At 33.3% G+C, this 14,036-nt stretch overlaps 1 protein-coding gene across 1 annotated transcript in view; it reads left to right on the forward strand.

Annotated features, from left to right (window-relative positions):
• The window catches only part of LOC142224479 (uncharacterized), a 457,797-nt gene extending 446,758 nt beyond the window's left edge, over positions 1 to 11,039 (forward strand). Inside the window, exon 8 of the mRNA XM_075294253.1 lies at positions 8,177 to 11,039. Coding sequence (XP_075150368.1) covers positions 8,177 to 9,330 — 1,154 coding nt within the window. The 3' untranslated portion in view covers positions 9,331 to 11,039. The remainder of the gene's footprint in view (positions 1 to 8,176) is intronic.
• The last annotated feature ends 2,997 nt before the right edge of the window (positions 11,040 to 14,036 follow it).

Genomic DNA, 14,036 nt, shown 5'->3' on the forward strand with positions numbered 1-14,036 from the left:
TCTATATTATATAATTTAGTGTGCTGTTTTTAACAAAGTAAAAATTTTAAATAGGAAATACCCGGTTCTTGAGAAATAAAAAGATCAGTCATTTATGGATCAATCTGATGTCATATTGATGTCGTTTTAAAGCTTGTTCCAAGTGCTATTAATTACAGAAAACCTTACGTAGTTATCGACTAAACTGTTTGCCTAATTACTGTGGAATTAAATCCGGCCTGATCTGAATAATGACCGAGATCTTATATCTGAGATATCTAAATATTTATAGGATTGTATCAGATAAGATATTGTATCTCATCATATCTTTACAAAAAAAAAAAAAAAACAAGTAAGTAAAGTCTAAAGTTGGGCGGGGCCGACCATATTATACCCTTCACCATCATTTAGATCAAAATTTGTGTTACCATCTCAACTCCTTCAAATTTGTTGGGAGTTATTATCAAGGTTTATATTCCCATATACAAATATTTATATCTGAAACGATTGGAGAAAATTTTTAGTACTTCTACAAAATCGCTAGAATTAAAAATTAAATCGGCTAACACCCTGGGATGAAACACAATGTGAGTAAAAACAACATGGATTGCGTAGAAACTTCTACTGAAGACTGTCATCCACAATCGAATTACTTGGGTTGCGGTAACAATTGCCGATGGCAAGGTATCTTAAAACTTCCTAACACCGTAATATATACAACATAGTCCATACGTGGTATGTATTAAACTAAAAAATGCCGATTAAATACGTATATAATTAAGATTAAAGTTTCTATAGAAATAAAATTTTGACAACATTTTCTATAGAAGTAAAATTTGGAAAAAAATTTCTATAGAAATAAAATTTGGAAAAAAAATTTCTATAGAAATAAAATTTGGACAAAATTTTCTATAGAAATAAAATTTTGACATAATTTTCTATAGAAATAAAATTTTGACAAAAATTTTCTATTGAAATAAAATTTTGACAAAATTTTCTATAGAAATTAAATTTTGACAAAATTTTCTATAGAAATAACATTTTGACAATGTTTTCAATAAAAATAAAATTTTGGTAGATTATTTTTGGCTCGAGTGGCAACCATGATTATAAATCGATATGGACCAATTTTTGTGTGATTGGGGATAGGCTATATATAACTATAGACCAATATGGATAAATTTTGGCATGGTTATTAGCGGCCTTATACTAACACCCCGTTGCAAATTTCAACCGGATCGGATGAATTTTGCTCCTCCAAGAGGCTCCGGAGATCAAATCTGGGGAACGGTTTATATGGGGGCTATATATAATTATGGACCGACATGGACCAATTCTTGCATGGTTGTTAGAGACCATATACTAACACCACGTACCAAATTTCAACCGGATCGGATGAATTTTGCTCCTCTAAGAGACTCCGGAGGTCAAATCTGGGGATCGGCTTATATGGGGGCTATATATAATTAAGGACCGATATGGACCAATTTTGGCATGGTCATTAGATAACATATACCAACACTATGTACCAAATTTCAGTCGGATCGGATGAAATTTGCTTCTCTTATAGGCTCCGCAAGCCAAATCGGGGGATCGGTTTATATGGGGGCTATATATAATTATTGACCGATGTGGACCAATTTTGGCATGGTTGTTAGAGACCATATACTAACACCATGTACCAAATTTCAGCCGGATCGGATGAAATTTGGTTCTCTTAGAGGTTCCGCAAGCCAAATCGGGCGATCGGTTTATATGGGGGCTATATATAATTATGGACCGATATGGACCAATTTTGACATGGTAGTTAGAGACCATATACTAACACCATGTACCAAATTTCAGCGGATCGAATGAAATTTGCTTCTCTTAGAGCAATCGCAAGCCAAATTTGGGGGCCCGTTTATATGGGGGCTATACGTAAAAGAGGACCGATATGGCCCATTTGCAATACCATCCGACCTACATCAGTAACAACTACTAGTGCCAAGTTTCAAGTCGAGAGCTTGTTTCGTTCGGAAGTTAGCGTGATGTCAACAGACGGACGGACGGACATGCTCAGATCGACCCAGAATATATAATATATACTTTATGGGGTCTTAGAGCAATATTTCGATGTGTTACAAACGGAATGACAAAGTTGATATACCCCCATCCTATGGTGGAGGATATACAAATAAGTGAAATATAAAGCTAGAGCAATTTTGATGCAATTGTACAACAGAGCATTTATGATTTATCGGGCGATACATATGTATTCGAGATATAGGATAATTTGAGTAATATTTATAATTTTTGCTACTCAGCAGTGGCGATTTTACAAGGATATTGGTTAAATCTCGCCAAGATATGTGGTCAATTGTGGGTTGTGATATATTATTTGGTCAATTCAGGCGATATTTCCACAAGTCGGAGCTTTGTTTAAAATTCGACCATTCTGTGGAAAGTTTGGCATTACAGTGTGTAGAATATGACTACGATATGGGGAAATCATCACAGAATTTTTTTAAATAGCATATTAAATGTATTGTCTGTGGAAACTATCGAGTCAATTGGAGGAAACTCCCACACGGATGAAAAAGACTGTTTTTCATATGTTTGGCTATAAACATTATATGTTTGGAACACAAATTTTTAAACACAATATTTTTGAGTGCAAGCATATAATGTTCATAAACTAGCATAACATGTTTGGGACATATATGTTAATATGTTAGAACATATAATGTTTGGGACATAAAATGTTTGTAAATATAATATGCTTGGATGCAAACATATATTAATTTAGAAATAGCCTATAAATATATATATGTGTTTAGTAGCTTGGAGCGCTATTTAACAGGGAGCGATATTGAATTAAGTTGGTGGTTGTTGCTTGTTATTACAAAATTAACATTTTATTTTTCCTTGGGCAATTGATCAGCTACTTCTTTGATCCTTACAAACTGTGTGGTCCGCTGTTCGAATCCCCGTCCGGCAAAAGGTAAAATTAAAATAAAAAAATCATACAATTGAATAATTTCTTCTATACAATATACAATTGGGCAGAAACAAAATTTTGAGCATTCAGGTCGAAAACCTATGTTGTTAGCACCTATATTACCTGTTTATTTTCATAATTCATTATGATTGTAAATATATAAATAAATAAATAAAATTTTGAGCACAATATTGTTTGGGAGATTTTTTTTTAAGCATATAATATTTTTGGGTGCAAAATGCTTCCAAACATATTATATGTTCACATAATAACATATTGTTTTTTGGAAGACAACATTATTGAATTTGGATGCACCTATATTACCTGTTTATTTTCATAATTCATTATGATTGTAAATATATAAATAAATAAATAAAATTTTGAGCACAATATTGTTTGGGAGAATTTTTTTTTAAGCATATAATATTTTTGGGTGCAAAACGCTTCCAAACATATTATATGTGCACATAATAACATATTGTTTTTTGGAAGACAACATTATTGAATTTGGATGCAAAAATACAAAATGTTTGGAACTTAGACTACCCAAACATATATTGTTTAGACCAATATGCTTTCAAACATATTATATATTGGAAGAGATCAAACATATAAATGTTTGGGCAATACCCAAAAATATATATGCTTGAAGCAAAATATGTTTGGGAGTATATGTTACAGAAGCGATTTTTTGTGAGCGTGCATTGAAAATGGGTCTAAAATATGAAACATTCTACCATATTCCCCTACTCTGGCGTACATATATATGGGAGCTGTTTACACACTTAACGATACTATTAAACGTACTCCTTATGCCAAACTTGAAGCAACTCAGTGCAAAACTCTGGGTTTTGAAGCCATACAAGGGCAAATCGTACGAAAGATATATATGGGAGCTATATCAAAATCTGAACCGATTTGAACCAAATTTGGCACGCTTAACGATACCATTAAACGTACTCCTTGTGCAAAATTTGAAGCAAATCAAGACAAAACTCTGGCTTTTTTGCCCATATAAGTTCACATCGGACGAAATGTATATATGGGAGCTATATCTAAATCTGAACCGATTTGGCTGATATTTTGCATATCTCACGAAAGCCCCAAAATGTTTGGCTGCACGAAATTTTGATAAAATACGTTGATAAATACGTCAATTATGACCAGATCGGTGATAATATATATATGGCAGCTATATCTAAATCTGAACCGATTTTTTCAAAATCAATAGCGATTGTCTTTAAACCAATGTAAACCTCTGTGCCAAATTTGAGGACGATCGGACGTAAACTGCGAGCCGTACTTTACACACAAAATTACATATATAGACAGACGGACGGACAGACAGACGGACAAAATCGACTCTGAATTTAATTCTAGGACGATCGGTATACTAAACGATGGGTCTCAGACTTTTCCTTCTTGGCGTTACATACAAATGCACAACCTTATTACACCCTGTACCACAGTACTGGGAAGGATATAAAAAATGTTGAGCAACCAGTAGTGGTGAAGGGTATAAAAAATGTTGAGCAAATGATGCAACCCAAATTTTGGCACAGGAAATTTACACAATATTAATGACAAATTTCTTTAAAATATGTCCTGTCCCTATACGTTGACATATGTGAGTTTAGGTTTGAGTGGTCGTCGAATTCGCTTGCATGCTCTCCGTCTTTTGGCGCGGCTAAACTCGCCGGAATGAATTGTGTGGGTTCAATTCGACAAAACACCATTAAGACAGTAAAAAGTAAAATCCATGCCAGACTGACACAAAATAATCAAGAATAATAAAGGACCGAATAGGATTGAGGATATCGGGAAAATAGTAATACAAGTCGCCTGTCAAATTACATATGTATTTCACCAACTGGAACAATTCTACACTAACTGATGTTATGTCGGTCTATCCCACCCCTATGTCAAATTTGAGGACGATCTTAACTGCGAGATGTATGCTACTTTGCACACAAAATTACATATACAGACAGACGGACATCGATAAATAGACTGAGAATTTCAATTCAATTCACATTTATTGCATAATCCAAAGCCATTCTCTGGCCAAAATTGATTATGTTTACCAACAATATAGAGACACTATGGGTATTAAATTACAATGTATATATACATATATTAATTCTAAGAAGAAACAAAAAAAAACACAAAAAAGTGTTATTGACACGAATACGGATAACTAAAAATTTGTATTTTGCAATTGCTGTAAAATAAATACACGCATACCTACAGCCTTGACATCACCAGTTGCCGAAACATAAGGCATGATTGGCTAAAATGTCTATTTTCATAAGGGATTAGCGAGTTCCACAACCTTATAACGCGAACTTGAAACGATCTTTGCATGTATGTTATATGTTAGAACATATTATGTTTGGGACATAAAATGTTTGTAAATATAATATGCTTCGATGCAAACATATATTAATTTAGAACTAGCCTATAAGCATATATGTGTTTAGAAAGAGAGACCTAGAGAGTATGCTAGAAGTAACAGAATGGAAGTAAACAATTTGAGCCTTAAAAATATATCCACACAAAGAAAATTTCGTTAACATTTTTTTCTAATAGTGCATGCCTTAGGTGAAGCATAATATGTTCGAACAATACAAACAATATTTTGTTTGGACCAATCCTGAAAATATATATGCTTGAAGCAAAATGTGTTTGGGATATATGTTACAGAAGCGATTTTTTTAGGGTGTACTAATAAGTCAAATTGTATTTGTTTTAACGGTTCAACTGTTTCACCATTAACCTTTAACTGGGTACGTGGTGGTAAAATTTACCACCTCGAACACTCGTTTACATATATTTTAAAAAAGACGTGTGAAATAAAGTATATGTTAATCATTGAAAGAACATATAATATTTCGAAATATTGTTTTATTTTCGTTAAATACAATGTTTACTAATCAACAAATATAATAATGATACAAAAAAACCATTTTTTTACAGAAAAAATATTAATGTAAAAGAGGGGGTAAAATTTACCACACGTCGCAAATTACGCAAAAAAATTTCACCTCACCGGTTAAAGGTTAACTTTTGTTATTAATGGTAATGAGATTGGCAATGTTGACTGTTTGAAGGTATTGGGCTTCTATATAGATAGGAATTCTATATAGATAGATAGTTTAAATTTTGATCGTCATATAAATAAAGTTATATCTGACATTACGTTTCGCTTACGGAGGATTTATAGTATTGGGCAGACTTGTCATTCGCAGTTCGTAAACGTATAGGTATCGGGTTGCTTTTGCCGCATATTACCTATGGTCTGGAAGTTATTCTGGATCATATTTGACCCTTAAAAAAATCGCTTCTGTAACATATACCCCAAACACATTTTGCTTCAAGCATATATATTTTCAGGATTAGTCCAATCAAAATATTGTTTGTATTGTTCAAACATATTATGTTTCACCTTAGGGCATACACTAGTAGAAAAAAATTTTAATGAATTTTTTTTTGTGTGGATATATTTTTAAGGCGCCAATTGGTTACTTCCATTATTTTATTTGCAGGTCTCTCTATCTTATTTCTAAATTAATATATGTTTGCATCTAAGTATATTATATTTACAAATAGTTTATGTCCCAAACATAATATGTTCTCACATATTAACATATAAGTCCCAAAGATGTTAAGCTAGTTTATGAACATTATATGCTTGCACTTAAAAATATTGTGTTAAAAATTTGAGTTCCAAACATATAATTTTTACATTCAAACATTCGTTTTAAAAGTTTTAATCGCATTGTTCGATACATATATAGCATGAGACAGCATAATCATGTGACGCCTAGCATAATAGAGCTATTAGGATGTACATTTGACAACTTTATAAATTTAAGACTTTTCATGCTATTCTTCAGGTCCAGAAAATCAGGCCAGACATCTTATTTGAACGATTTGTTCGAGTTTGGCGACGCATAGATTGGTTGTTCCATGTTTTCATACTTTAATAATACAAAGATCGTTTCAAGTTCGCGTTTATGTACATTGTATGCTTGCACTTTATGTACATTGTATGCTTGCACTTAAAAATATTGTGTTAAAAAAATTGAGTTCCAAACATATAATTTTTATACCGAAACATACGAAAAACAGTCTTTTTCGTCCGTGTATTTATGTCTATAAAATACTCCTACACAATGCCGATATTCTTTCAAGTCCATCGTTTACCTGATCCTGAAATTGGGTACACTCGGAACCATGAACAACGATTTGCAGGTCGTCTGCAATCAAATGGCCCTTGCCGAAAGAGATACATGGTAAAGCATTTAATTATAAGATCGGCATACTAAACGATAGGTTTAAGACCACTCCTTCTTGGCGTTACATACAAGTGCAGAAACTTATTATATCATGGGCCAGAGTAGTGATGAAGGGTATACACCTTTGTGAGTTTTTCCGACTTTGACCCTGAATTTGGTCATTTAAGTTGTCGTTAGATTAGGATGTGTATAGTGGCACCTCTTTTTTCAGGCCCACTTAGACTATTCAGTCCATTGTGAACCACAGTGGTGAACTGCTCTCTTATCACTGAGTGCTGCCTGATTCTATGTCTATCTCAATGGTAAAGAACCTGCGGTGAAACCACTTGGAGAAGCTTTGAAACACTCAGAAACGTCGCCAGCTTTACTGAGAGGGGATAATCCACCGCTGAAAAATTTTTTGGTGTTTGTTCGAAACCGGGATCGACCATGGTGTATATTTATTTATTTATGATTTAAATGGTCTCCAGTCAAATGGGTTATATAGCGATAGTGTATATATTGTATTTTTATGATCTAAGATAATTTTAATCGATGTCCTTAAAACTTAAGTTTAAAATTTCCAACGCAGAGTCTTGGCCAAATTAGCATTTCTCATTACTAAGGGCATTGTGTCAATTTTTCTCTGTACATTGCCAAAAGTGATAAAGAGCTCCAGTTCTATTGTACTGGAATATTGCCTCTCATTTTTAACTGTTTTTCTGGGTCACGTATCTGCCATTAATATAGTATCGCATTAAAACGGATCTCCTTTATAAATATTAAATTAAATTCCACTTTTCCATATCATATACAATGCTACAATGCTGTGTAGTGTACTTACATTGTTCTCATTTCGTTTCTTTTTTTTTTTTTTTGCTTCTCTTACTCTTTCATTTGCTGCCCGGGACTGAACGTGAACGTGTATGTCTTTGGATAGGTGATGTATCATCATTGAATGCCAGCGGCGGCTCTTCCACTTTGCATGCATGCCTCTCATGCTTTTGGCCACGTTTAACAGCACTTTCACTGTTGCTCTACCATGGTGTTCAAAAACTGTTGCAATTATCCTTCTTTGGCCAGGAGACAATAAACGGAAAAATAAGCAATTGTTTGGCATTCAATGGGGAAATAACATCGGCCAACAATGGCTATTGTAAAAGCAACAGCAACAATAACAACGATGGCCCACAACAATACAGAAGGCAAAGAAATAAACTACAATCGTTACGTCGGACATCGCTGGAAACTCAACAAAAATTTAACTCGAAGAATAAACAACGAGACCAGCAACCAAAAACTGAGCATGTGCAGCTCAAACAACAAAGACCGACTATAAGTGGCACAATTTCCTCTCAAGTGGCAACAATTTGTGATAAAGAACAAACAGATGATAAAATCTCCTCGTTAAGAGAGACATTCTTTCAAATAAAGTTAATCAACAATAAAAGAGCACAATTGCAACTACAACTACAAAATTACCAGCAACATGACCAGAGGCAGCAACATCAATCGCAGTACCATCATAAACTTCATGATGATCATATTTTTAAAGTGGAACAACATCATCATCACCATCCATTGAAGCAACTTCAAAGCTATGAGCATCAACATCACAAACGGCAAGAACATCAAGTGGCATGTGATAAAACTGTATACGAGTCTTATAATTTAACAATAACAATTCAAATGGCAAATATTTTTAATGTTGCAACTGGAGTCTCGATGACATCAACCGTTAGTATCACAACAAATGTGGCCCATTATCATACTCCAAGAGCAGCAGGAATTGCCACAGTATCTCCCTTTTGGCATAAGCAAAGAGCTGACATTAACCGCATTTTATGTGTAATGCAGCAGCGGCAGCAGAAACAACAAACACAATATATTTGTTATCCACCCACCAAGCATATTGAATACATCAACGTTGCTCTAGCTACCACCAGCATATTCACCACATCAAATGAATTCTTTCACATCATGTCGAAAACATTGTTCATAGCAAAAACAATTGCTCTCACAGTCATGGTTGGAATTTCAAAACTGCAAGCTAATGTATTTGCAGCATCTATAGCTATAAGAGAAACAATATGACTTTCTTTCATTTATACATAAATTGGCTTTAAAAGTATACTCTCTTTCTCGTCACAATGTGTTTTGTTTTTTGTTTTCATCTTTGTATCCTAGGGTTTTGACTTTGTGTAGATGCATGTTAGATGCATACAACGAAATAGTTTTGTGTGTGCACGAAAATACCATGGAAAAGATTTATTGTAATTTTAATAAAAGTATTGCGGATTCGTAGCGGTATTAAGCAGTGATATTGAAAAACGTTGTGCACACATTAAACAATAAATGATTCGATTTAAAATTTTGTTGTCAATATTTTTAAATACAATGACAAATAATTAACTATCGTCATTTTCATCCATTAAGGTTTGTATTGTTGTTTCTGTGACATTCTTTGTGTTCTTCATTTGTATATCCTAAACCACTTAGTAGTCAGGCTATATGGTAATAACTTTGAAAATGTGCCTACCAGAAATATTGACCCTATACAATATGTAGCGATCGACTCAGAATCACCTCCTGAGTCGATCTAGTCCATGGTGTCCGTCCGTCTGTCCATGTATTTGTTGTTCGCAGGATTCCTGTCGCAACTATTTACCGGTTTTGATGAAATTTGGTACAGAGTGTTTTTTTTTTGCACAAGGACAAACGCTATTGAATTCGAATCAAATTTAGAACTAGCTCCCACATAAATGTATCGCCCGATATCGACAAATGATGTCACACCAAACGATCGGAGGACGAACTACGAAAAATTAGATTTTATGAAAATATTTTGAAGCCAGAGAAGGCACGTCTTCACATCACAAACAAAGATTAGATTTCTATATATCTCTTATACCTAGAGAAGGAATATGATCACCCCAAACATGTTTCAAGGCAAAATGTTATTTTTTGACGATGAACATGGAACATGTTTTCCGCAATTATTGTTATTTTCTCGAAAATTATCTGATTTCGGCAATCATGTATAATTCACTGCTCACCGTCCAGCAATAAAATTTTGCCCTTGAACCATGTTTGGGGTAATCTGCGTGTACATAATACAATATAGCAAATATGTCACTAATTCGCTTTTTGAGTAACAACTTCATTAGAGTTATTGTGGGGTGTTCTTTAGTCGGCTCCATTTAACATAAACTCTTTAAATTTATTTTGGTTTTTAAACATAAACATTTAAAAGCATTAAATTAATTTCAATGACATGTAAAATATTTCATCGATACTCGTAAAATTCTAAAACAATATCATTCATATTATATTCAATTCTTTGTTTTAATTACAGATATTTTTATACATAAAAATTGTATAAATATTTGTGGAGCTTTGTGAATAATGACATTAACGAAGGAAACAAAATTAATTATAAACCAAAATAAAGTCTAACATTTATTTAGAAGCATAAAATTCATTAGATTAGGAACATTTCTGAAAGCCACTTTAAAAGTATTTAAAATATGTCATAAAATACATAATAATAATACAGTGTAAAATAAATAATTGTTTATGCTACAAGTAGTATTTTCAAACCCAGCAATGAGCATGGTATCATGCTAATATTTATGGTATAAAGAACTAGACAAAAATGTAAATTTAATATGCATTCATACCCATCTAGATAATAATAATAATAATATTGTTTATTATAAGCAAATATTCATATGTATGTATTTCAATTCGATACATAATAAAGAAACAATTTCCCGCGAAGGGAGCAATATGTTAAACAAATATATAGATGCATATTCTAATTTGATTTTAATAGTTTGCTTATTTGCGGAAATTCAAATTTATTCATGAACTTCCAATGAAAAATGCAACGTTAAGGTAAAAGTATTCATACCCATGAAAATTTGACTATGTGTGAAATATAACTAAAATTGTAGTGTGAAGATATCGATGTATGTATAACTTAGGTTATACATAAAGGTATAAATTTAATCGTTTTCTCAGATATTTTGTACAATTATAACTATTCGGATTTTATACACGAAGAGAAAAAATATAATTACGAAAAACATTTTATATTAGAAAATAATTATTATTGCATACAATTTTACAGTAAGCCTTCATCATATTTATACACCAAGTAAAAAGATTGAATGCAATTGGGTCATTTAATATCAATCAAGTAAATACCACCGAAAATTCAGCCAGTCCGAATCTTCGATACCCTCTACCATGGATTGCGTAAAAAGTTATACAAAAAACTGTAATCTCCAATCGAATTACTTGGGTTATGTTAACAGTTACCGAACCAAGGTATATTAAGCCTTCTTAACATTGTCTTCTAAATTACATGGTAGTCCATATGGAGTCAATGTTATTAAAAGAGGCAGAATATACACGCACAGAAGAAACCTGTTTGGACATGGACCCATTTAATGCTTACCTAGAGTATGTAATAGTCCCGAAAACCATGTATTTTGTCTTTGTAAAAATAATTTTCGAGCGGAGAAATGTATATGTTGGCAATAAGCATTTAAATGGTTCTCAAATGCCGCAAACATATTCTATTACTTAAATGATAGAATTTGAGACCATTACATGATCGGGAGAATCATGTACCTGACAATTCAATTTTTCGACTTTTTGAGGGGAAAACGTATTTTTATAAGTTACGTATAGTCATGTCTAGAACCATTACATAAAGACCATGTACACACGATTTTCATTTTGCGCGTCAGGCGTGTGTTGATTGTTTCTTGGAACACCCAGAGAAGGAATATGATCACCTCAAACATGTTTCAAGAGCACCATGTTACTTTTTCACAGCGACCATGTAGCATTTTTGTCGCAAAAATATTCTTTTCTCGTCAAACATAACATGCTTTCCGAAACCAAATACATAATTTCCGAGAAAAGAACATGGTTTCGACAAACATTCTACATGTTTTCCGTGAAAAAGTAACATTTTGCTCTTGGGACATGGTTGGGGTGATCATATTCCTTCTCTGCGTGAATGGACGGATGATATGGAATTACTGTGTTTTGTGTTAATTTATTTATTCAGAAGTGGCACATGGTTTTATGTGAACACAAAAAAGGGAAGTGTAATTGAAAAAAATGTACCTGTTTTTTGTTATAGATTTTGATATATCGTATAATTTGTTTTTATTTGTAGTTGCATCATTTCTGCGTAGGTACTTTTGATGGGCACGAAGTAAATATGGAATGATTACTTATTGTTAAAATTGAAGCAAAATAGAGTGTGTAAAAATATGTGATATTTGCTTGCACGACTTTACAAATAAACAATGAAAAAGATTTTTCATAAAGATCAAAACATTGTGACCATGTTCTTTTAACTGGAAGAAAAACATTTTTGACGAATACCATAACATTTTAGATCGTGACCATTGTCTTTTAATGCAAATAAAATTCTTTTTATCAATATAATAACATTTTAGATGAGGACAATTTTATTTTTCTTAGAACCATGTTCACTGAGCCAACATGGTTGCATGTGAAAATGTTACATGGTCGCCGCAAAAATAGCTCCTATCATATTATTTTGCTCTTTGAATATGATTGTGGCAATTATGTTTCTTCTCTGCGTGAACTTTTTGACTAGGACCATCTATCTCTGCCCAAGACGAACATTTTTAAAGATATTGACTTTATTGAAAATTTTGTAAAAATTTTATTTCTATAGAAGTAAACAAATATATACGGTCGTAAGTTCGGCCAGCCCGAAGCTTATGTACCCTCCACCATGGATTGCGTAGAAACTTCTTCTAAACACTGACATCCACAATCGAATTACTTGGGTTGCGGTAATGCTTGCCGATGGCAAGGTATCTTAAAACCTCCTAGCACCGTCTTCTAAATTGTAAGTAAGTCCATACGTGGAATATATTAAATTAGAAAAGACCGATAAAATACATATATACAGTTTGATAAAATTTTCTATACATATTAAATTTTAACAAAATTTTCTATAGAAATAAAATTTTGACAAAATTTTCTATGGAAATAAAATTTTGGTAGATTATTTTTGGCTCGAGTTGCAACCATGATTATGAACCGATATGCACCGATCTGGGGATCGCTTTATATGGTGGCTATATATAATTATGAACCTATGTGGACCAATTTCTGCATGGATGTTAGAGACCATATACTAACACCACGTTCCGGATCGGATGAATTTTGCTCCTCCAAGAGGCTCCGGAGGTCAAATCTGGAGAACGGTTTATATGGGGGCTATATATAATTATGGACCGATATGGACCAATTCTGGCACTGTGGTAAGGCACCATATACCAACACCACGTAGCAAATTTCAGCCGGATCGGATGAAATATGCTTCTCTTAGAGGCTCCACAAGCCAAATCTTCGGATCGCTTTATATCGGGGCTATATAATTATGGACCAATATGGACCATTTCTGGCACGGTTCTTAGAGACCATATACTAACACCATGTTGCAAATTTCAACCGTATCGGATGAAATTTGCTTCTATTAGAGGCTCCGCAAGCCAAATCTGGGGATCGGTTTATATGGGGGCTATATATAATTATGAACCGATGTGGCCCAATTTGTGAATGGTTGTTAGACACCATATACCAATACCATGTACCAAATTTCAGCCGGATCGGATGAAATATGCTTCTCTCAGAGGCTCCACAAGCCAAATCTGATGGTCGTTTATATGGGGGCTATACGTAAAAGTGGACCGATATGGCCCGTTTGCAATACCATCTGACCTACATCAATAACAACTACT

Source organism: Haematobia irritans, chromosome 2, assembly GCF_050003625.1.
Source record: "Haematobia irritans isolate KBUSLIRL chromosome 2, ASM5000362v1, whole genome shotgun sequence".
NCBI lineage: Eukaryota > Metazoa > Arthropoda > Insecta > Diptera > Muscidae > Haematobia > Haematobia irritans.